We start from the raw sequence: 22958 nt of genomic DNA on the forward strand, positions 1-22958 counted from the left end.
TGGCTTGGAGAGCTCCGGCCTTGGGGAAACAATGGGGCTGGGGGGGGCGGCTATTAATAACCCCCCCGGTTATTATTCCTGGCCCCTCCACGGCCGGGGCTTCCTGCGCGCCGGGGCGGTGCGTCACCCCGCGCTTCCTCCTCTTCCTCGCCCGGACGCCGCGGTGCAAAGGGGGGGGGCACATCCATAGGGTGGGGGGGTGGATTTATAGGGGGGGGCCCTCTGCGGTTCGGGGCGTCGAGTGAAGCCGCACGTGGCGCCGGCGGACGTGACAGCGGGGTGGTGCTTCCTCCTCTTCCTCCTCCTCCTCCTCCTCCTCCAGCCGGTGCTGCGGAGCCAGGGGCCCCCGCGCCCCATTTCCCCTGTCCCAACGGAGCCTGGGGCAGGATTTGGGCCAGCGAGTGGAAAATGTGAGCGGCGGTGTCCGGCCAGGCGCTCTGCCCCGCCGGGTGAGCCGGGCGCCCGGGTGCCGCGGCCGGGGCCGCTTCCGGTAACCCGAGATGGGCCCGGGCCCCCCCCGCACCCCCCGCGCCCCGCTGGCGCCCGGCCCCGCCACCGGACAGCTGGGCTGGGGTGGCCGGGGGGGGCTCCGTGCCCGCCAGGCCCCGCTGCGTGGGGGCGGTGGTGGCAGAGCACCCGCAAGCTCAGTGCACGCGTGGGGAGCAGCGGCAGAGCACCCTGACACCTGCAGCGTGTTTGGGGGTGCGGGGGGGGGTGATGGCAGAGCACCCGCCCCCTCGGTGCATGTGTGGCAGTGGAGCACCCCCAAGCTCGGTGCGTGCATGGGGGCACCAGCAGAGCACCCCCACACACTCGGTGCATGAAATGGGGGCACCAGCAGAGCACCCACAAGCTCAGTGCATGCATGGGGGCACCAGCAGTGTACCCCCCCCTCAGTGCGTGTGTGAGGAGCAGCAGCAGAGCACCCGCAGGCTTGGTGCATGCGTGGGGGGCACCAGCAGAGCACCCCCGCACTCAGTGCATGCAATGGAGGCACCAGCAAAGCACCCATAAGCACCGTGCATGCATGGGGGGGGCACCAGGAGAGCACCCCCAAACTACATGCATCCATGGGGGGGGGAGGGGGGGCACCAGCAGAGCACCCCCAAACTCCATGCGTGCATGGGGGGTGGGGAGCAGCAGCAGAGCGCTCACCAGCTCAGTGCATGCCTGGGGGACCTCCCCTTGTGCCTCAGTTTCCCCCATTGCACCCCCTATGCCATAGCAGCCAAGGCCAGCAGTGGCACCTGCGGGGCATCCCCTCCCGCAGCTGGGTTATTTTGGGGTGCCCGCCGTCTGCGCGGTGGGGGGGGGGATGCCACGATTCCGATTCCCACCCATTGTGCGGGCGAGTGGGTAAATCCCCCTGGGCTCCGCGCCGGCCCCCAGCGCCTGCTTAATCCGCCCGCGCTTGTTTGCACAGCAAAGTGCTGCCCCGACGGATTCCTCCTCGCCAGCCTGCATGGGCGCCAGTGGGGGGGGGGGAGGGCGGCCCTCATCCCCCCCCCGGCACCGTGGGCACCGCGCTGGGTGCTGGGGGCACCCAAGGGGGCAGCCGGCAGGGTGCTGGTGCCCATGCGCGTGTGCACACAGGGGCGTTGCAGTTGCAGGGTGTGGGTGCATGGTGCTGTGTCGCTGTGCACGCGTGTCCCCGTGTCGGTGCGTGCACGAGGTTGTGCAAATGCACATGCAAGCAGCCCTGTGTCAGTGCACACACGTGTCCCCATGTCGGTGCGCACACATGTCCTTGTGTTGGTGTGCTCATGTGTCCCTGTGTCACTGCGCACATGTCCCTGTGTCCGTGCACATGTGTCCTTGTGTCCCTGCACTCGTGTAGCAGTGTGAGGGCGTGCACATAGCACCATGTCGCTGTGCACGCGTGTCCCCGTGTCAGCGCAAATGCACACGCAGACACCCCTGTGTTGCTGTGCACACACATCCCGGTGTCGGCACACGCGTGGCAGTGCAAGTGCATGTGCGTGCCCCATGTCGCTGCACTTGTGGTGGTGCAAATGCACACGCAGACATCCCCGTGTCGCCATGCACACGTGTCCTTGTGTCAGTGTGCACGTGCAGCAGCACAGATGCACTCGCGTGGCACCACGCTGCCGTGCACACACATGCACGAGCCGGCACGCGCACGCAGCGGTGTGGATGCATGTTCCCGGCCACACGCCGCCGTGCACGGAGCACTCACCCCCGTGTCAGCGCACGCACGGCGGTGAAAGCGCCTGTGCACGGCCCCCTGCCGCGGTGCACACGCGTCCCCCCGCCGCGCACCACCCGGGTGCAGCTGCACACGCGTGTGTCCCCACGCTGGGGCCACGCTGGGTGCAGGAATGCGGTGGGTGGGCGGCGGGGGGGGGGGGGCGAGATGAGCTCATTCCCCCCCCGCCCCCCCCCAGCCGCGTCGGCCGTGACTCCACCGCCCAGCTATGCAGCCCCGGCCCTCCCAGCAGCCCCGGGGCGGGGGAGCCCCGGTGACGTGGCCCGGCGGTGATGGCCGTGTCCCCCCCCCCCCCCTCCAGGTGACCCACGGTGCCAGGGGCTTGGCCGAGACCACGTTCCCCGAGGACACGGTGGCCGACCGCGTCGGGGGCGCGCGGGGGCGGCGGTACTACGCCCAGCTCTCTGATGACGAGGACCTGCTGGCAGACGAGGCGTCCGGGGGTAACGTGGCACGGGGTGGCACCGGGGGACGCACACATACACGCGGGGCCGCGTGGTCCCTGCGTGCCCCCGAGGGCTCACGGTGTTGCTCTCGCAGATGGCAGCGGGGAGTACGGCAGCGGTGACATCCAGCTGGTGGCCAGGGGCCCCCCGGCGCCCGGCGTCGGGCTGGCACCCACCGGTAAGGGGACGCCGCTGGGTGGCACCGGCGCCCGCGGGACACCGCGCTCCTCCGCGCTGCGCTCAAGCTCTGTCTCTTCTCCATCCTCTCTGCTCTCCTTCCTCCTCCTCCTCCTCCTCGGCGGGCAGCGCCCGTGCCCCCGCCGGCGGGCATGGTGGTGGCCGAGCCCGAGGATGACCCCCCGCTGAGTAAGTGCCACTTCTCGTGACCCCCCCCGGCGCCTTCCGACTCTTTCCCAGTGCTGTGGGCTGGTTTCCTTCAGTGGCGGGGGGCTGGCTGGTGCGGGGGGGTGCTGCTGGGGACGGGGGTACCTGGGGGGTATTTTCAGGGGCGCCAACACCCTCTTCCTCCCCCGCAGTTTATTTTCGGGCGCTGGTGAACTTCACCCACAGCATCGACTACAGTCCTCGGCTGGAGGATGCCAACTCGGAGGAGTTTCGGGAGGTCTCGGAGGCCGTGGTGGATACTGTGAGTGGGGGGCACCAGGGGGCACCCCCAGCCCGGGTTTTGGTGGGGGGCACCCAAGGGTGCGCCCTCACCCCCGTGCTTCCCCTCCATCAGCTGGAGTCAGAGTATTACAAGATCCCCGGGGACCAAATGGTCAACGTGGTGTTCATCAAGTGAGTGGGGGCACGGGGGGCAGCGGGGAGGTTTGGGGGTGCAGGGGAGGTTTGGGGAGGACGAGAAGATTTGGGGGTGGTGGGGAGGCTCGGGGTGCAGGGGAGGCTCAGGGTGCAGGGGAGGCTCAGGGTGCAGGGGAGGCTCAGGAGGGATGGGAAGGTTTGAGGTGCAGGGGAAGTTTGGTGGGATATGGGGAGGTTGGGGGACATGAGGATATTTGGGGTGCAGGGGAGGTTTGGGAGGGTGGAGAGGTTTTGGGGTGCAGGAAAGTTTGGGGTCACAGGGAGGTCTGTGGATGAGATGCTTTGGGGAGTGCAGAGGAGGTTTGGGGGCAGGAGAAGTTCTGGGGTGCAAGGGAGGTACAGGGTGCAGCGGAGGTTTTGGGGGAGCAGGAAGTTTTGGGGGTGCAGGGAGTTGGGGTGGGGGGCTTTGGGGCGCTGACCCCCTGCCCTCAGGGAGCTGGAGGGCAGCGTCTTCGTGGAGCTGGACGTGGGCTCGGAGGGCAACGGGGACGAGGCGCAGATCGGGGCCGTGCTGCGGGACGTGGTGGCTGCCGGCTCCATCGCCTCCTTCGTCACCTCGCCCGTCGGCTTCCAGTTCCGGCGCCTGGGGGCCGGTGAGCACCGGGGGGGCACAGAACACCCCCCCCCCCCCCCATACCCCAACTGTGGGGCCACTGGGGACTGCACGGGGTCCTGCGTGCCAGCACGCCTTGAGCCCCCCATTTTTTGCCGTTCACGTTGTGACATCTGAGGGCGGGTGACGGGGGGGGGACAGGACGCAGGACACCCCCCCTGACGGTGACCCCCCCCCCGTGCAGTGACCCCTCACCTGCGCCCCTGCACCGCCCTGGAGTTCTCCTGCGGCAGCGGTGAGTGCATCGCCCACGAGTACCGCTGCGACCGCCGCCCCGACTGCCACGACGCCTCGGACGAGCAGGGCTGCGGCGAGCCCCCCCCGGTCACCTCCTCAGCGCGCCCCGCGCCCCCCAGCACCGCCCGGCCCGCCACCACCCGCCCGCTGGTCACCGTCCCCGCCACCACCCGCCGCCCCCCCGCCACCCAAAGCCGGGTGCCGGCCGGCCGAGGCCACCTGCGCGGACGGGCGCTGCGTGCCCCGCGACTACCTCTGCGACGGCGAGCGCGACTGCGCCGACGGCAGCGACGAGGAGGACTGCGGTGAGTTACCGGGGGGGCGGCGGCGGTGGCGGTGGCACCCCGGGGTGGGTGCTGACACCCTGCCCCCCCCCCCAGGCACCCCGTCGCCCTGCGAGCCCAACGAGTTCAAGTGCCGCAACGGGCACTGCGCCCTGAAGCTGTGGCGCTGCGATGGGGACAACGACTGCGGGGACGGCTCGGATGAGACCGACTGCCGTGAGTGTGGCTGGGAGCGGTGGGGACGTGCGGTGACATGGCTCCGGCTGATGGCTGCGGTCCGTTGCAGCCACCAAGGCGCCCGGCGCGGCGTGCGGGCCAGACCAGTTCAGCTGCGTGGCCAGCGGGACCTGCATCCCCGCCAGCTACCACTGCGACGAGGAGCCCGACTGCCCCGACCGCTCCGACGAGGTTGGCTGCAGTAAGTGGCACCCGGGGACACGGGGACACCGGGGAGGGGCTTGGGGCACCGTGCCGTGGCACCGTGTTGGGGACGCTGCGCCCAAGCTGGGGGGCGCGGTGATGGGGACGCTGCGCTGCTGGGCACGGCTGGGAGCCGGTGCTGGGGACGCTGCGCCCAAGCTGTGGCACGGCTGGGGACGCTGATGTGACACCGTGCTGGGTGCCGTGCTGGGACGCTGCGTCCCTCAGGTGGGGCTGGGGACCCCGTGCCCAAGCCGTGCCGGGCTGGGGACACTGCCACCCAAGTGGGGCGGGGGTCCCTGGGCTGGGGACCCCGTGCCCAAGCCGTGCCATGCTGGGGTCCCTGTGCCGTGCCACCCAGCGTGGTGCCATGGAACGCCGCGTCCCCTGCGCTGGGCGGGGGACCCTGCGGCGCGGCACCGTGCCGGGACGCCGGGGTCCCCGCAGCCGGGGGCCGGGGGGGTGCCGGGCGCAGGGGGTGACGCGCGCCCTGCAGTGCCGCCGCAGGTGGTGACGCCGCCGCGGGAGTCGGTGCAGGCGGTGCCGGGGCAGACGGTGAGCTTCACCTGCGCTGCCACCGGCGTGCCCACCCCCATCATCACCTGGCGCCTCAACTGGGGGAACATCCCCCCCAGCCGCAGGTGGGCGGGGCCGCGGGAGGGGCGGGGCCACCGGGTGGGCGGGGCCGCGGGAGGGGCGGGGCCAATGGTGGGCGGGGCTTGCGGTTAGGGGAGGGGCCTGCGAGGGCGGGGCTCGCGCAAGGGGCGGGGCTGTGGGGTGGGAGGGGCGTGAGGGGGCGGGGCTTGGCGAGGGGTGGGGCCTGCCGCAGGCGGGGGCTTTGCAAAGGTGAGCGGTGAGGGCGGGGCTTCTGGGGGCGGGGCTTATGCTGGGGGCGGGGCTTCTGTTGGGGGCGGGGCTTCTGTTGGGGGCGGGGCTTCTGCCGGGGCGGGGCTTCTGTTGGGGGCGGGGCTTCTGCGGGGGGCGGGGCTTCTGCCGGGGGCGGGGCTTCTGTTGGGGGAGGGGCTTCTGCCGGGGGCGGGGCTTCTGCTGGGGGCGGGGCTGTGCCCAAGGCTGGTCCTCGCACTGGGCGGCGTGGTGTGCCAGGCGTGCACTGAGCGTGCCGGGCACCGAGCGTGTCATGCACCGAGCGTGTCATGCACCAGGTGTGTCGTGCACCAGGTGTGTTGTGCACCGAGTGTGTCATGCACCAGGTGTGTCCTGCACCAGGTGTGTCATGCACCAGGTGTGTTGTGCACCGAGTGTGTCATGCACCAGGTGTGTCATGCACCGAGCGTGTCATGCACCAGGTGTGTTGTGCACCAGGTGTGTTGTGCACCGAGTGTGTCATGCACCAGGTGTGTCCTGCACCAGGTGTGTCATGCACTGAGCGTGTCATGCACCAGGTGTGTCATGCACCAGGTGTGTTGTGCACCAGGTGTGTCATGCACCAGGTGTGTCATGCACCAGGTGTGTCATGCACCAGGTGTGTTGTGCACCAGGTGTGTCATGCACCACGCACGCCAGGCACCGAGCATGCCAGGCACCAAGCACGCCGTGCACCAAGGATGCTGTGCACCGAGCACGCTGTGCACCGAGCGTGCAGTGCAGTGAGCGTGCTGTGCACCGAGCACACCACGTGCCAAGCACGCCGTGCACTGAGCGCGCGGTGCCGTGAGCGTGCGGTGCAGTGAGCGTGCCGTGCAGGGTGTCCATCGTGAGCGAGGGCGGGCAGGGCACGCTGACCATCCGGGACGTGAAGGAGGCTGACCAGGGCGCCTACACCTGCGAGGCCATCAACACCCGCGGCATGGTCTTCGGCATCCCCGACAGCGTCCTCACCGTCACCCCCCGCCCCGGTGAGCGTCCCCAGCTGCCGCCACCTCCCCATCCTGTGCCCCTGTCCCTGCGCCCTCACCTGATCCCCTCCCCGTCCCCGCAGGTCCCTGCCCTGAGGGCCACTTCCAGGTGACGGGCACATCCCGCTGCCTGCCCTGCTTCTGCTTCGGCGTCACCACCGCCTGCCGTGCCACCGCCCGCCACCGCCACCGCCTGCATCTGCGCTTCGACCGCCCCGATGACTTCAAGGGTAAGTCGTGGGGACAGGGGGACAGAGCGCAGGGAGGGGGGCGACACACAGGGCTGAGCCTCTCCCCACAGGTGTCAACGTGACGGTGCCATCAACTCCATCCCTGCCGGCGCTCGCGGCCACCCAGCTGCACGTGGACGTGGCCACCGAGGAGTTCCAGCTCCTGGACCTGTCCCGGCGCTTCCTGGCTCTTGACGCTTTCTGGGCACTGCCGGCCCCCTTCCTGGGTGACAAGGTGACCGTGGGGCAGCGGCAGGGCTGGGGACACCCCGGCACAGCCGCTGACACCACGCTGCCCTTGCCAGGTGGACGCTTATGGCGGGGCGCTGAGCTATGGCGTGCGCTACCGGCTGGGCCGGGGGCCCCCCGAGCCAGCCCCCCGCCCTGACGTGCTGCTGCGGGGCCGGGGCCGCCAGCTCCAGGCGCGCGCTGGGGACACCCAGCCCGATGTCCTCAACCGCCGCCGCATCCCCTTCACCGAGGTGGGTGCGCTGGGGACGGGCGCTGAAGGGCGCTGACAGATGCTGGTGGCACCCTGGGATGACGCCGGCGCTCACCGTCCCCACAGGACAACTGGGAGGACGAGACGGGCGCCCCGGTGAGCCGGGAGCTGCTGCTGATGGTGCTGCAGGAGCTGGAGGGCATCTTGGTGCGGGCGGTGTATGACGGGCGCATGGCCAGCGTGGGGCTCAGCGACGTGGCCATGGATATCACCAGTCCTGGGGACACCAGCTTGGCACCTGCCGGGGACGTCGAGGAGTGCAGGTGACCGGCGGTGGCTTGCGGGCCCTGGCAAAGCAGCGCATCCACCAGTGTGGTGCCACCAGCGCAGTGCCTCCATCGTGGTGCCACTGTGGGGGTGCCACCGTCACACCGCTGTGTCCCCAGGTGCCCCGTGGGCTACACGGGGCTGTCGTGCCAGCGGTGCGCCGCCAATTTCGAGCGGGTGCCGCAGGGACCCTACCTGGGGACCTGCTCAGGCTGCAGCTGCCACGGCCACTCCAGCACCTGCGATCAGGTCTTTGGGCACTGCCTGGTAAGGACGGGGACATGGGGACAAGGGACATGGGGCCGGGGGCTCAGCCACAAGGCAGTGCCACCAATCCCTGTGCTGTCCCCGCAGAACTGCCAGCACAACACGGAGGGTCCCCAGTGCGAGAAGTGCAAACCTGGCTTCTTTGGCGACGCCACGCAGGGCACGGCCACTGCCTGCCGCCCCTGCCCCTGCCCCTACACCGAGCCAGCCCGCAGGTGGGTGCTGCCCTGGGGGGCTTGCGGGGGACTGGTGGCACGTCATGGCCCCACGTCACCGTCCCCTCGCCCGCAGGTTCTCTGAGTCGTGCTTCCTGGACACGGATGGCCAGGCCACCTGCGATGCCTGCGCCCCTGGCTATGCTGGCCGCCGCTGCGAGAGGTGGGTGGGCAGGGGGTGGTGAAACGCGGGCTGGGAGCGTGGGCCCCTCGGCCCCCTCCCACGGGCCCCTGTCCCCATCCTCCCCCAGGTGCGCCCCAGGCTATGAGGGAGACCCCATCCAGCCAGGTGGCAAGTGCACCCGCATCGGTGAGTGCTGCCCCGTGTCCCCCCGCACCCCCCCGGGCTCTGCCCATTTCTCACCCTCTCTCCCCGCAGGCCAGGAGCTCGTCAAGTGCGATGCACGCGGGGGCAAGGACGCGGTGGGCGGCACATGCCGCTGCAAGGTGGGTGTCCGCCTGCCCCGAACCCGCAGCACTCAGGCTGGTCCCTGCAGCACCCAGCCCTGTCCCCTGTGGCACCCAGTTCGTTTTCCCCAGCACCCAGTTCCCCACGGCATCCCTGTCGCACCCAGTCCAATTCCCCAGGGTTTTCCAGTCCTCCTATCGCACCCAGTTTGTCAATCCTCCTGGCACCTGGGCTTCCAGTTCCCTGCAGCACCCAGTTTCCCCATCCCCACAGCACCCAGTTTCCCCATCCCCACAGCACCCAGTTTCCCCATCCCCACAGCACCCGTTTTCCCAGTCCCTGTCCCCTCTTGCAGCCCAACGTGACGGGGCGGCAGTGTGATGAGTGCGCGGCCGGGACCTTCCACCTGAGCGACGCCAACCCCGACGGCTGCCTCAAGTGCTTCTGCATGGGCGTCTCGCGGCAGTGCGCCAGCTCCTCCTGGAGCCGCGACCAGGTACCCTGCGCCGCGCTGTGTTGTGCTGTGCCATGTTGTGCCGTGCCGTGCCTTGCCACATTGAGCTGTGCCGTGCCATGTCATGGCGTGCCATGTTGTGCCGTGCCATGTTGTGCCGTGTAATGCTGTACCGTGCCGTGTAAAGTTGCACCGTGCCGTGCCATGCTGTGCTGTGCCGTGCAGTGTTGTACTGTGCCGTGCTGTGTTGTGCTGTGCCATGCTTCACCGTGCCATGGCAAGTTGTGCTGTGCCCTGTTGTGCCACATAATGTTGCATTGTGCCGTGCCATGCTGTGCTGTGCCATGTTTCACCGTGCCATACCAAGCTGTGCTGTGTTATGGCATGCCATGTTGCACCGTGTCTTGCCACATTGTGTTACACCGTGTTGCACCACGCCATGCCATTTGTGCCTTGCTGTGTCATGCGGTGTGATGGTGCACCATGCCATGCTGTGCCATGCCATGCTGTGCTGTGCCGTGCCATGCTGTGCTGTGCTGTGGTGCACCATGCTCTGCCATGTTGTGCTGTGCCATGTTGTGCACTGCCAAGCAGCACCGTACCGTGTCCCATGCCCCTGTCCCCCACCTCTGCAGGTCCGTGTCACTGCTGAGGAGGTGTCGCCACTGCACCTGACCAACCTGGCAGGCACGGGGACGATGATCAAGGGCTCACGCTTCGCTGCCCCACGGGAGCTCGTCTTCTCCGACTTCTACACACTGCCCCGTGACGTCTACTTCTGGGTTCTGCCCACGTCCTTCACCGGAGACAAGGTGCCGTGGTGGGGACGGGGGGGACAGCAGGGTGTCCACGAGCCCGGCTGAGCCCTGTCCCCGTGCAGGTGACATCGTACGGGGGCGAGCTGCAGTACACGGTGACGCACCACGCACCAGCAGACGCCCAGCCGCTGCAGCGCCAGCCTGACGTCCTGCTGCAAGGCAACGGCATCTTCCTGGAGCACTTCTCTGATGCCACCCCTGCGCCCGGTGTCCCCACCACCGTCACCGTGCCCTTCCGTGAGGTGAGAGCTGGCGTCCCCCTGGGGTGGGTGCTGGGGCTCTGGGGACACATCGGTCACCCTGGGGCTGTGCCCGCAGCACGCTTGGCGCCGGGCGGACGGGCGCGATGCCACCCGGGAGCACCTCCTGATGGCCCTGGCCGACATCGACGTCCTCATGATCCGCGCATCCTACACGGACCAACCGATGGAGAGCAGGTACCGGGGCGGTGTGACACTGGCTGGGGACAGGGGACACGCGGGCAGGGCGGTGGGGATATCCTGTCTCGCCCTGCAGGCTCGCTGATGTCCGCCTGGACGTGGCCGTGCCCCACGCCACCGGCCGGCCACCGGCGCTGGAGGTGGAGGACTGTGCCTGCCCCCCCGGCTACCGCGGCCCCTCCTGCCAGGTGAGCCCCCCCCTGTCCCCATGGCTCTGGGGACGTGGCCGGTGGCCAACACCTGTCCCTGTCCCCACAGGACTGCGACGTGGGCTACGCTCGCAGCACCAGCGGGCTCTACCTGGGCACCTGCGAGCGCTGCCAGTGCCATGGGCACGCCGACGAGTGCCATCCTGAGACGGGCGAGTGCCAGGTGAGCCCGCTGCTGGCATGGGGACAGAGTTGGGGGCATGGTGGGGACCCCCTCGCCGTGCCAGCATCTCCCTCTCCCCGCAACACCAGGGCTGCCGGGACCACACGGAGGGCACACAGTGTGACAAGTGCCAGCCTGGCTACTACGGCGATGCCACCCGCGGCACCCCGGGTGACTGCCAGCCCTGCCCCTGCCACGGGCCCCACACCGACACCCAGTAGGTGCCCCCCACCTCCTCCCCGTGCCCCCAGGGGCCACCAGCTGGGGCTCACCCATCGCCCTGTCCTCCCCTCTCCCATCCAGGAGCTGCTTCGAGGACACGGACGGGCAGCCCACGTGCAGCGCCTGCGCCCCAGGACACAGCGGGCGCCTCTGCGAGAGGTGCTGGGGATGCTGGGGTGGCGGGGGGGTGGCAGGGGGTTTGGGGACCCCCCCTCATCAGCTTGTTTCATGCCCCCTCAAAGGTGCTCGCCTGGCTACGTGGGGGACCCGCTGCGGGGAGAGCCGTGCCGAGGTGAGTGTCCTGGGGAGGGGACAACGCGGTGTTCTCTGTTGGGGTTGGGGTTCCCACCTAACCGCTGCCCCCCCGTGTGACACCTCCAGAGCCAGGTGCCACCGGTGACCAGTGCCAGTGCGACCTGCAGGGCAGCATCGGCGAGCGGTGCGACGCCAGCGGGCTGTGCCAGTGCAAGGTGAGCCCTGTCCCCGTGCCGTGCCGTGTCCCCACATCGGTGAGGGGGGGGGACAACACCACAGCGTCACCCTCCCCGTCCCCTGCAGGCCAACGTGGAGGGTCCCCGCTGTGCCACCTGCCGCCCCCACCACTTCCACCTGAGCGCCATAAACCCGGCAGGCTGCCTGCCCTGCTTCTGCATGGGCATCGTCCAGCACTGCGCCAGCACCTCCTACTCCCGCGACACGGTGAGTCCCGGTCCCCATGGGTTCCCGCGGTCCCCCGGTGTCCCCAGGCCACTCACCTGCCCTGCCCCGCAGGTCCGGACGCCCTTCGGCCCCGGGAGCTGGCAGGGCTTCGCGCTGGTGAACCGGCAGCGCAGCACCCGCGTGGCCACCGGCTTCAGCGTGGAGATGGGCGCCGCGGGGCCCCAGCTCACCTACGGGCGCTTCGGGGAGCTGTCCCCTGAGTCCTACTACTGGCAGCTGCCCCAGCCCTACCAGGGGGACAAGGTAACGGCCGGCACCCAGGGGTGCCCCCTCCTCGGGGAGACCCTTGGGACCCCCAGCTCCATGGGCACCCCGGGTGCTCGCCCTGGCACGGTTATCAGGGGGAAGTGGACGCAGGCTCCCAGTGCCTCCTGCTTCCTCCCGCCTTCCTTTTTTCTTCTCCCTTTCTCTCTTCCCTTTTCCTTTTCATTTTTCCTTTTATTTTCATTTTTTCTCCTTCTTCTTCTTGTCCTTTCTCTTCCCTTTTAGTTTTCCTTCTTCTTAAATTTTCCCTTCCTCTTCTACCTTTTTCTTTTCCTCTTCCCTTTTCCTTTCCTCCTTTTCCTTGCCTTTTCCCTTCCCCTTTTGTCTTTCCCCTTCCCCTTTCTTTTCCCTTTTCTTTTTGATTTTCTTTTCCATTTCCTTCTCTTCTTCCCTTTTCCCTTTTCCCTTTTCCCTTTTCCCTTTCCCTTTCCCTTTCCCTTTCCCTTTCCCTTTCCCTTTCCCTTTCCCTTTCCCTTTCCCTTTCCCTTTCCCTTTCCCTTTCCCTTTCCCTTTCCCTTTCCCTTTTCTTTTTTCCCTTTTTCCTTTTCCCTTTTCTTCTGTTTCCTTTTCCCTTTTTCCCTTTTTCCCTTTTTCCCTTTTTTCCCTTTTTTCTTTTTTCCTTCCTTTCCCTTCCCCCTTCCCCTTTCCCTTCCCCTGCCCATTCCCTCCTTTCCATCCCCTTCCTGCCTTCCCCCCCAACCTCCCCAGACCCCCAGCTCCCCAGAGGCCTTTCCCCAGGGCCAACCCTCAGGTCCCTGCATGGCAGCACCAGGGGGGGTCCCCACACATGCACTGGGCCCCCCCCATTCCCACCTCCCCTTTTCCCACCCGCAGGTGGGCTCCTACGGCGGGCGGCTCCGCTACACCCTCACCTACACCCCAGGGGGCCGGGGGGCCCCCCTGCCCGACGCCGACATCCAGATCACGGTAGGGGGGTGACAGTTTGGGGGGGGGTTGTGGACGGGATACAGCAGCGGGCCCCCCCTGACCCCCTGTATCCGCAGGGCAACGACATCACGCTGGTGGCATACCAGCCCGACCTGCCCCCCGGCACACCGCATGCCTTTGAGATCGTTTTTCGGGAGGTAGGAGTGGGCACCTGCCTTTGGTCCCTGGCACCTGACACCCCTGGCACCTGGGGGGTGGGCGCCGAGGTGGTGCCCCCCCCCCAACAGCACCTCCCTGCTCGCAGCAATACTGGCAGCGGCCGGACGGGCAGCCGGCCACGCGGGAGCATCTCCTGATGGCGCTGGCCGACCTGGACGAGATCCTGATCCGCGCCACCTACTCAACCAGCATGGCCGCGTCCAGCATCGCCGGCGTCAGCATGGACGTGGCCGTGCCCCCCCGGCCCGGCCTCCCCCCGGCGCTGGAGGTGGAGGAGTGCCGCTGCCCCCCCGGCTACCGCGGCCTCTCCTGCCAGGTGAGCCGGCCCCCGGGGCACCCGGCGTGCTCCGGGTCTGTGGGGAGGTGTGGGGGGGTCATGGTGCTGAGCCCCCCCATCCCTGCCCCTTCTTGCAGGACTGTGCCCCCGGCTACACGCGCACCGGGGGGGGGCTGTACCTGGGGCACTGCGAGCTCTGCGAGTGCAACGGCCACTCGGAGACCTGCCACCCCGAGAGCGGCCTCTGCTCCGTAAGTCTCCCTGGGGGGTCATGGCGCCCTGCGGCTTTTTGGGGTGCTGGGGCCACCTCCCAGCGCCATGCACCCCCATTCTACTGCCCCCCCCCCCTTCCAGGGCTGCTTGCACAACACGGCGGGGGACTTCTGTGACCAGTGCGCGCCCGGCTTCTACGGGGACGCCACCGCCGGCACCCCTGAGGACTGCCAGCCCTGCGCCTGCCCCCTCGTGCACCCTGAAAACCAGTGAGTGTTTGCAGGGGCTTAGAGGGGGGGAGGCGCAGGGAGGGGACGGTCCCCGATGCTTCCCTGTCCCCCCAGGTTCTCGCGGACCTGTGAGAGTTTGGGAGGCGGCGGGTACCGCTGCACCGCCTGCGCGCCGGGCTATGCCGGGCAGTACTGCGAGCGGTGAGTGGCGGGGGGGCACCCTGATGTTGTCACCCCAGTACCCTTGCCCTGACATCCCCATCTCATTATCGTCCCCATATCCCTGCCCCAACATCCCCACTGCAATATCGTCACCCCCATATCCTCACTCTTACGTCCCCATCCCAACATCCTCACCCCAACGTTCCCACCCTGATATCCCCACCCCAACATCCTCACCCCGACCTCCCCCCTACAACACCCCCGGTATCTTCAACTGATATCCCCATCCCCATATTCCCACTCCAATATCATCACCCCAATATCCTCACCCCAACATGCCCATCTCGATATCTCTACCCCTATATACTCACTCTGATGTCATCACCCCCATATCGCCATCCCAACATCCTCACCCTGATACCCCCATCTTGATGTCTTCCCCATATCGCTCCTCCAGTGTCATCACCTCAACATCCCCTTCCCAATATCCTACCCATATCCTCCCCACGATGTCTCCACCCCGATATCCTTACCCCAACATCCCCATCTCGATATCTCCACCCCTATATCCCCACCCCAATGTCATCACCCCCATATCCCCATCCAGATATCTCCACCTCCGTATCTCCACTCCAACTTCATCCTGTTATCTCCACTCCAACTTCCGCACCCCGATATTCCCACCCCCGTATCTCACCCCAACACCCCCCCACATCCTCACCCCGTGCTCCCCCCGCAGGTGTGCTCCCGGCTACGTGGGGGACCCCAGCGTGCGGGGCCAGACGTGCGTGCCGCAGGGCTCGCCACCCCCCCTCGTGGTCCGCGTGCACCCGCCGCGCACAGCGGTGCCGCAGGGCAGCCCGGTGACGCTGCGCTGCCAGGCCAGCGGGGACCCCCCCTTCTACTACCACTGGTCGCGGGAGGACGGGCGTCCCCTGCCCAGCAGCGCCCAGAGCCGGCAGCAAGGTAGGGGGCTGGGGACGGGGACGGGGATGGGGATGGGGACTGGGACACCGGGGTCTCACCCACCCCACACTGCCAGGCGAGGAGCTGCACTTCGCCAGCATCCAGCCCGCCGAGGCCGGCGTCTATGTGTGCTCCTGCCGCAACCTGCAGCACAGCAACGCCAGCCGGGCCGAGGTCATCGTCACCGGTAGGGCACGGTGGTGGCGGTGGGGGGATGGCAGGGGACAGAGCAGGGGACGGGGCTCAGCCCTCTCGTCTCGGTGCAGAGACACCCACCAAGCCCATCACCGTCACCGTGGAGGAGAAGAGAGTGCAGCGGGTGAAGCCTGGGGCCGATGTCACCTTCATCTGCACAGCCAAGAGCAAGGTGAGCCAGGGGCGCCTGCGGGCACCCTTGGGTGCTCACTACATCGCTTGGGCACCCCTGGGTGCTCTCCGGGTCGTGCAGGGCACATGGGTACTCTTGGGTGCCCACATTACCACACAGGCCCCATAGCCACCCACGTGGGACACACAGACACCCCTGGGTGCCTATCTGGGCCTGCAGGGTGCAGGGTCACCCCTGGGTGCCCACCAGGCCACGAAGGTCATGCAGAAGCCCCTGTGTGCCCATGCAGCAGTGCATGGCACCCAGACACCCCTGGGTGCCCACCTGGGCATTGGGACACCTTTAGGTGCCCACCCATCTCCATGCGGGTGCCCACCCAGACCCACAGGACCCACGGACACCCCTGGGTGCCCATCAGGCCCTTCCTCACCCCTCTCTTCCCCCTCGCCCCCCAGTCACCCGCCTACACCCTGGTGTGGACACGCCAGAACCACGGGACGCTGCCGTCGCGCGCCATGGACTTCAACGGCATCCTGACCATCCGCAACGTGCAGCCTGAGGACGCCGGCGTCTACGTCTGCACTGGCTCCAACATGCTGGACATGGATGAGGGCACGGCCACACTCTACGTCCAGGGTGCGTTCCCAAGCCCGGGGGGCACCGGGTGCTCTGCACCCCCAAACTGGCAGGGGTTGAGCCGTGGGGACCCCGAGCGTTCTTTCGGTGTTGGCGCGGGTGAAAGCTTCTTCTGGAAAACCCGGCTCCATTGAGGAGCCCAGACGCCGGGGTGATGGGCTCGCATGCCCCAACTTTAAACTTGACCCGCCCTTTTGCAGCCCCTTCGAAGACCCAGATGTTTTATGGACCTGTTGAGTTTATGGAGGGGCACAGACCTGGTAAGTCACCAGGGGGACATCTTGTGGGGGGGCCACACACAACCCCTGCCCGCTGCATGCCGGGGCTCCACTGCGCACCCCGCGCCACACCACCCCCCTGCTTCGTGCCACCCCTTGGGGACAGCGCCGGGGGTGGCGCCGGCACACTCTGAACCCCGCCACGTGTCACCGCAGCCGCCACCGCCACCGCCCCCACCGCCACCGTGGAGCCGGCGCAGCTGAGCGTGGCACCGGGGCAGCCGGCCGAGTTCCGCTGCGTGGCCACTGGCAGCCCTGCGCCCACCCTCGAGTGGCTCGGTAGGTGCTCGCCGCACGCGGGGACCCGGGGACCAGGATGGGGAACGTGGCAGGGGTGACGTGGCGCCCTGTCCCCGCAGGCGCGCTGCCACCACGGGCAGTCACCCACGGCGGGATGCTGCGGTTCAGCGCCGTCGAGCCGTCCGACCAGGGGCACTACATGTGCCGCGCGCGCAGCAGCGCCGGCCAGCACACGGCGCGGGGTTTCCTCCATGTGCAAGGTGAGCGTTGTCCCCCGACGTCCCCGATGTCCCCATCCCGGTGCTGGCACTGACCCCGTGCTGCCTGCAGGCGCCGGTGAGCCCCAGGTGCAGGTGAGCCCAGAGCGGACGGAGGTGCAGGAGGGCTCCACAGTGCGGCTGTACTGCCGGGTGTCGGGGTCACCCACTGCCACCATCTCCTGGGAGAAGCAGGGGGGCTCCCTGCCACCACAGGTGAGCCGGGCGTGAGCACCCATGGGTGCTCCCCTGGGGTGGTGGTATGTCTTGGGTGCCGCTCACCCCATCCTCATGCTGCAGTCCCGCTCTGAGCGCACCGACATCGCCACGCTGCTCATCCCCTCCATCACGGTGGCCGATGGTGGCATCTACCTCTGCGTGGGCACCAGTGCCGCCGGCACAGCCCGTGCCAGCATCGAGGTGGTGGTGGTGCCAGGTGAGGGTTAGGGACGCCGCTCTGGGGACACCACTGGGGTTTGGGGATGGTTTTTGGGGCACCCTGGGTGCCTGCCAGAGCTGCAGCCTGCCCTACTCCCCGCAGGGGCCGCGCCGCCCGTCCGCATCGAGTCCTCGTCCCCCTCTGTCACCGAGGGACAGACCCTGGACCTCGACTGCGTGGTGGCAGGATCAGGCCACGTCACCGTCACCTGGTACAAGCGCGGCGGCTCCCTGCCCGCCGGCCACCAGGTAGGGCACAGGCAGCGGGGGAGTCACCCCAAATCCTGCCCTGTCCCCCTCTCTCTGACACTGATGTGTCGCCGCCAGGTGTCGGGGTCCCGTCTTCGCGTCCCCCACATCACGGCGGCTGATTCGGGCGAGTACGTGTGCCGGGTGAACTCGGGAGCCACCGTCCGGGAGGCGTCTGTCATCGTCACCGTTGTGTCTGGCTCCGGGCTGTCCTATGGTGAGGCCGGGCTCAGTGCTGCGGGTTGCCGCGGGTGGCCCTGGGTGGCGTGCCATCTCCCTGCCATCGCTCCATCCTCCTTCCCAGGGCCACCAGGCTCGGGTGGCACAGCCCCCGTCAGGATCGAGGCATCCTCCTCCACCGTGGCCGAGGGACAGACCCTGGACCTCAACTGTGTCATCGCCAGCCCCGCGCAGGCCACCGTCACCTGGTACAAGCGCGGCGGGTCCCTGCCGGCCAGGCACCAGGTAGGGGACGCAGGGGGCTCTGTGCCCAGCGTGCGGACGGTTGGGGTTGGCCCATGGCCCCATGCAAGGCCACGTGGCTACATGCAAGCCCAGATGGCCCCGTGCAAATCCAAACAGCCCTGTGCAAGCTTGAGTGGTCCTGGACAAGCACAGATGGCATTTGGGCAAGCCAAAATGGTCCCATGCAAGCTCAAGTGTCCCTGTGCAAGGCCAGATGGCGTCCAGGCAAGCTTGAGTGGCCACGTGCAAATTCGAGTTGTCCTGGGCAAGCCCAAACGGTGCTTGTGCAAACCCAGATGTCCCCATGCAAGCTAACGTGGCTCCATGCAAGCCCAGATGTCCCCATGCAAGCCAAGTGCCCCTGGGCAAGCCAGAGTGGCCCCGTGCAAGCCCCGGTGGCCCCGTGCAAGCCCCATCAGCCCCACGCAGGCTTTAACATCCCCGTGTCCCCTCCCACAGGTGTCCGGCTCCCGGCTGCGGCTGCTGCAGGTGACGGCGGCTGACTCGGGCGAGTACGTGTGCCGGGTGAGCAGCGGGGCCACCACCAAGGAAGCCACCGTCGTGGTGACGATCCAGCCCAGCGGGGCTGGCTCCTACCGTGAGTGGGGACCGGGGGGTGGCACTACCCATGGGCTGTCCCCATGTGCCGCGGCACCGAGATGGCTCTAACGTGCTCTTGCCAGCGGGGCCCAGCTGTTGTCACAGTGTCACTTTCCTGTCTTGGTCCCCAGCCCCAGGTGGCACAATGCCACTGCACATCGAGTCCTCGTCCTCCACCGTGACTGAGGGACAGACCCTGGACCTCAACTGTGTCATCGCCAGCCCTGCACAGGCCACCGTCACCTGGTACAAGCGCGGAGGGTCCCTGCCGGCCAGGCACCAGGTAGGGGACACAGGGGGCTCTGTGCCAAGGGTGCAGACAGTTGGGATTGACCCATGGCCCCGTGTGTGCCCCTATGTCCCATGCAAGCTGAGGTGGCCCCATGCAAGCCCAGTGCCCCCTGTGCAACGCCAAGCAGCCCTGTGCAAGCCCGTGTGTTCCCACGCAACCTCTGATGGCCCCATGCAAGCTCTGGTGGCCCCATGCAATGCCACAGGGCCCCATGCAAGCCCAAATGGCAACCAGGCAAGCTCAAGTGGACACATGCAAGCTTGAGTGGTCCCGTGCAAGCCCATGCAAGCCGAAGCAGCACTATGCAAGCCCAGGTGGCCCTGTGCAAGCCCCATCAGCCCCACGCAGGCTTAAACATCCCTGTGTCCCCTCCTGCAGGTGTCCGGCTCCCGGCTGAGGCTGCTGCAGGTGACGGCGGCCGACTCGGGCGAGTACGTGTGCCGGGTGAGCAGCGGGGCCACCACCAAGGAAGCCACCATCGTGGTGAAGATCCAGCCCAGCGCGGCCGGCTCCTACCGTGAGTGGGGACCGGGCAGGAACGGGGACATTCTCCAGGGGCAGGTGACGCTCCCTGGAGCAGCCACCCATGGGTGTGCCCATCCTGGTCCCGCTGTCACCAGGGTCCGTGCCCAGGCCCAGCGCTGTGTTTGGGGACAGCCCTGTGTGCACATCCGCAGGGGTGCGGAGCTGCCATCCGGCGATGCAGCAGGCTCCCGGTGGGGAGGGAAGGGGATGGACCCCCAAAGCGTCCCCAGCAGCTGGGAGCAAGGCGCAGCCCAAGTCCCGCTCCTGGTGGCTTGCCAGGCTCCTGGTGTCCCACGGTGGGACACGTGGTGGTGGCGGATCTGGTCTCTGACCGTGCCATCTCCATCCCCAGCCCTGGGCGGAACAACGCCCCTGCGCATCGAGTCCTCGTCCTCCACCGTGGCCGAGGGACAGACCCTGGACCTCAACTGTGTCATCGCCAGCCCCGCGCAGGCCACCGTCACCTGGTACAAGCGCGGCGGGTCCCTGCCGGCCAGGCACCAGGTAGGGGACACAGGGGGCTCTGTGCCCAGGGTGCGGACGGTTGGGGTTGACCCATGGCCCCGTGCAAGGCCACATGGCTACGTGCAAGCTGATGTGGCTCCATGCAAGCCCAGATGTCCCCATGCAAGCCAAGTGCCCCTGAGCAGGCCCAAGTGGCCCCGTACAAGCCCCATCAGCCGCACGCAGGCTTTAACGTCCCCGCGTCCCCTCCCACAGGTGTCCGGCTCCCGGCTGCGGCTGCTGCAGGTGACGGCGGCTGACTCGGGCGAGTACGTGTGCCGGGTGAGCAGCGGGGCCACCACCAAGGAAGCCACCGTCATGGTGACGATCCAGCCCAGCGGGGCTGGCTCCTACCGTGAGTGGGGACCGGGCAGGGACAGGGCCCCACGGGACCATGTCACTCCATGTCCCCATGGGGTGACCCTGCCGTCCTGGTCCCCAGCCTCTGGTGTCACCCCCCCGGTGCGCATCGAGTCCTCCTCCTCCTCTGTGGCCGAGGGACAGACCCTGGACCTCGACTGCATCGTGGCCGGCCAGGGCCAGGCCACCATCACCTGGTACAAGCGCGAGGGGTCCCTGCCCGCCAGGCACCAGGTAGGTGGGGACACGGAAGGAGCATTTGGGGACAGAAAGAAGGGTTTTTGGGGTGCCAAAGGGTGTGTGTTCCCCATCCCACGTGTGTCCCCCACAGGTGTCGGGCACCCGCCTGCGCATCCCCCAGGTGTCCGCAGCCGACTCGGGCGAGTACGTGTGCCGCGTGACCACGGGTGGCATCACGCACGAGACGTCCCTCATTGTCACCATCCAGACCGGTGCTGGCTCCTCTTACGGTACCGGGGACGGGGACAGCGGGGGGACACCGGGACACGATGGGGGGCGGCTGCACGCTGACCCTGCCACCCCACAGCTGTGGGTGTCACACCACCTGTGAGGATCGAGACCTCGTCCGCTGCTGTGACCGAAGGACAGACCCTGGACCTCAACTGCATGGTGGCCGGGCAGGGCCACCCCCATGTCACCTGGTACCGGCGGGGGGGGGCTCTGCCCCCCAACAGCCAGGTAGGGCGCAAGGAGCTGGTGTCACCGTGCAGGGCTCAGCCCCGGACCCTGTCCAGTCCCTGCTCTCGGTGCTGATGTGTCCCCATGTGTCCCCTTGCAGGTGTCGGGCACCCACCTGCGCCTCGTCCAGGTGTCAGTGGCTGATTCGGGCGAGTACGTGTGCCGGGTCACCCTGGGGAGCACCACGCAGGAGGCATCTGTCATCGTCACCGTTCCCAGCAGCGCTGGCACCTACTACTGTGAGTGCGAGTGAGAGGGCAGTGCTTGGGGACAGGCATGTGCCACCACGGTGCCAAATGTCCCCGTTCCCTGTCCCCAGCCCCTGGTGCCTCCCAGCCTGTCCGCATCGAGTCCTCGTCCTCCGCCATCGCCGAGGGACAGACCCTGGACCTCAACTGCGTGGTGGCAGGATCCGGCCCCACCACCGTCACCTGGTACAAGCGTGGCGGCTCCCTGCCCGCCGGCCACCAGGTAGAGTGCAGGCAGCAGGGGGGGTCACCCCAAATCCTGCCCTGTCCCCCCGACCTCCAGTACCAACATGTCCCCCCCCATGTCCCCCACAGGTGTCGGGCACGCGCCTGCGCATCCCCCAGGTGTCCGCGGCGGACTCGGGCGAGTACGTGTGCCGGGTGACCACGGGTGGCGTCACGCAGGAGACGTCCCTCGTCGTCACCATCGATGACGGCGCCAACCCCTCCCACCGTGAGTGCCACGCCGTGGCCGGGGACACGGGGACCGTGCTGGTTCCTGGTGCTGGGGGGCGCCTCACCCTTAACTTTGCCCGTGCAGCCGCCGGCGTCATGCCGCCCATCCGCATCGAGTCCTCGGCATCCTCTGTCACCGAGGGACAGACCCTGGACCTCGACTGCATCGTGGCCGGCCAGGGCCAGGCCACCATCACCTGGTACAAGCGCGGGGGGTCCCTGCCCGCCAAGCACCAGGTAGGGGTGGATGTGGTGGGACAGGGGCCGGTGGCCCTGCGTGCCCAGCTGATGCCACCCGCTGCCACTCCCCCCAGATGTCAGGGTCCCGCCTGCGGCTGTCGCAGCTCTCCGTGGCCGATTCAGGCGAGTACGTGTGCCGGGCAGACGTGGGCAGCACCTCCCGCGAGGCCACCATCACTGTCACCGTCACCTCCCACGACAGCTCCAGCTACCGTGAGTGTGGCCGCGGGGTGAGGGAGGGTGCCGGGGCGGTGAGGGACATGGGTGACCTCGGTGGCTCCCCTGTCCCCTTGACCCCACAGGCCTGCAGAGCCCCATCATCTCCATCGATCCGCACAGCATGGCTGTAGCCCCGGGTGAGGATGCCACCTTCAAGTGCCGCATCCATGACGGTGCCCGGCCCATCAATGTCACCTGGCGGATGGGGCCCGGCCAACATCTCCAAGGTACGGTGGTCCCTGGGGTGGCCCCAGCGTGGTCCCCACGGTGGCTCCGGTGCTGACACCTCCTCCTTGCCCAGACAACGTGAAGATCAGCACCAACGGCTCCGTCATCTCCATCACCGGCGCCCACGCAGGCAACCAGGGCGCCTACCACTGCGTGGCCTCCAACCGCTTTGGCGTCGCCAGCAGCGTTGTCAACCTCCTGGTGCAAGGTGCGAGGTGGCCGGGGTGTCCCCGTCCCTGTCCCTGTGTCCTCCCCATGCTCCAGGTGCTCCTAGGGTGCTGGTGGTGTCCTTATCCTTATCTCCATTCTGTTGTCCCCGGGGTGGTTGTGGTGTCCCCACCCCCATGCTGATGTCCCTGTCTCCATGCTGATGTTCTCTGTTTGCTGCAGGTGTCCCTGGGGTGGTGGTGTCCCCGGGGTGGTGGTGTCCCCATCCCCATATCCCCTCTGTGGGCCAGGTCCCGCAGGGTGGTGGTGATCCCATCCCTATCCCTTGCCAATGTTCTCCAGATGCTCCTGGGGTGGTGGTGTCCCTGACGTCCTCATCAAGCTTCAGGTGCTCCTGGGGTGGTGATGTCCATGTCCCAGTGTAAATATCCTCCAGGTGCCTCTGGGGTGGCTGTATCCCCACCGCCATCCCCATGCTGATGCCCTCC

At 68.0% G+C, this 22958-nt stretch overlaps 1 protein-coding gene across 1 annotated transcript in view; it reads left to right on the top strand.

The window, feature by feature from the left end:
* Nucleotides 1–22958, top strand: part of HSPG2 (heparan sulfate proteoglycan 2) — a 36905-nt gene that overhangs the window by 2485 nt on the left and 11462 nt on the right. Inside the window, 65 exon segments of the mRNA XM_080563662.1 lie at nucleotides 2529–2670; nucleotides 2768–2851; nucleotides 3210–3319; nucleotides 3413–3471; nucleotides 3928–4088; nucleotides 4293–4522; nucleotides 4524–4650; nucleotides 4726–4845; nucleotides 4916–5047; nucleotides 5546–5690; nucleotides 6754–6905; nucleotides 6989–7135; nucleotides 7207–7370; nucleotides 7441–7617; nucleotides 7704–7900; nucleotides 8024–8171; nucleotides 8259–8386; nucleotides 8463–8549; nucleotides 8638–8696; nucleotides 8766–8833; nucleotides 9151–9291; nucleotides 9885–10061; nucleotides 10130–10309; nucleotides 10386–10504; nucleotides 10584–10695; nucleotides 10766–10879; nucleotides 10969–11096; nucleotides 11183–11260; nucleotides 11344–11393; nucleotides 11483–11571; nucleotides 11660–11800; nucleotides 11873–12064; nucleotides 12920–13012; nucleotides 13090–13170; nucleotides 13278–13508; nucleotides 13607–13720; nucleotides 13824–13951; nucleotides 14027–14113; nucleotides 14814–15040; nucleotides 15117–15227; nucleotides 15307–15407; nucleotides 15824–16004; nucleotides 16205–16264; nucleotides 16439–16561; nucleotides 16642–16782; nucleotides 16853–16995; nucleotides 17080–17215; nucleotides 17321–17466; nucleotides 17545–17683; nucleotides 17771–17931; nucleotides 18391–18529; nucleotides 18663–18814; nucleotides 19202–19340; nucleotides 19701–19852; nucleotides 20069–20207; nucleotides 20295–20446; nucleotides 20544–20682; nucleotides 20760–20911; nucleotides 21012–21150; nucleotides 21231–21382; nucleotides 21475–21613; nucleotides 21701–21852; nucleotides 21930–22068; nucleotides 22158–22301; nucleotides 22376–22510. Coding sequence (XP_080419788.1) covers nucleotides 2529–2670; nucleotides 2768–2851; nucleotides 3210–3319; nucleotides 3413–3471; nucleotides 3928–4088; nucleotides 4293–4522; nucleotides 4524–4650; nucleotides 4726–4845; nucleotides 4916–5047; nucleotides 5546–5690; nucleotides 6754–6905; nucleotides 6989–7135; nucleotides 7207–7370; nucleotides 7441–7617; nucleotides 7704–7900; nucleotides 8024–8171; nucleotides 8259–8386; nucleotides 8463–8549; nucleotides 8638–8696; nucleotides 8766–8833; nucleotides 9151–9291; nucleotides 9885–10061; nucleotides 10130–10309; nucleotides 10386–10504; nucleotides 10584–10695; nucleotides 10766–10879; nucleotides 10969–11096; nucleotides 11183–11260; nucleotides 11344–11393; nucleotides 11483–11571; nucleotides 11660–11800; nucleotides 11873–12064; nucleotides 12920–13012; nucleotides 13090–13170; nucleotides 13278–13508; nucleotides 13607–13720; nucleotides 13824–13951; nucleotides 14027–14113; nucleotides 14814–15040; nucleotides 15117–15227; nucleotides 15307–15407; nucleotides 15824–16004; nucleotides 16205–16264; nucleotides 16439–16561; nucleotides 16642–16782; nucleotides 16853–16995; nucleotides 17080–17215; nucleotides 17321–17466; nucleotides 17545–17683; nucleotides 17771–17931; nucleotides 18391–18529; nucleotides 18663–18814; nucleotides 19202–19340; nucleotides 19701–19852; nucleotides 20069–20207; nucleotides 20295–20446; nucleotides 20544–20682; nucleotides 20760–20911; nucleotides 21012–21150; nucleotides 21231–21382; nucleotides 21475–21613; nucleotides 21701–21852; nucleotides 21930–22068; nucleotides 22158–22301; nucleotides 22376–22510 — 8725 coding nt within the window.

Source organism: Anser brachyrhynchus, assembly GCF_964034855.1.
Source record: "Anser brachyrhynchus genome assembly, chromosome: 21".
NCBI classification, from domain to species: domain Eukaryota; kingdom Metazoa; phylum Chordata; class Aves; order Anseriformes; family Anatidae; genus Anser; species Anser brachyrhynchus.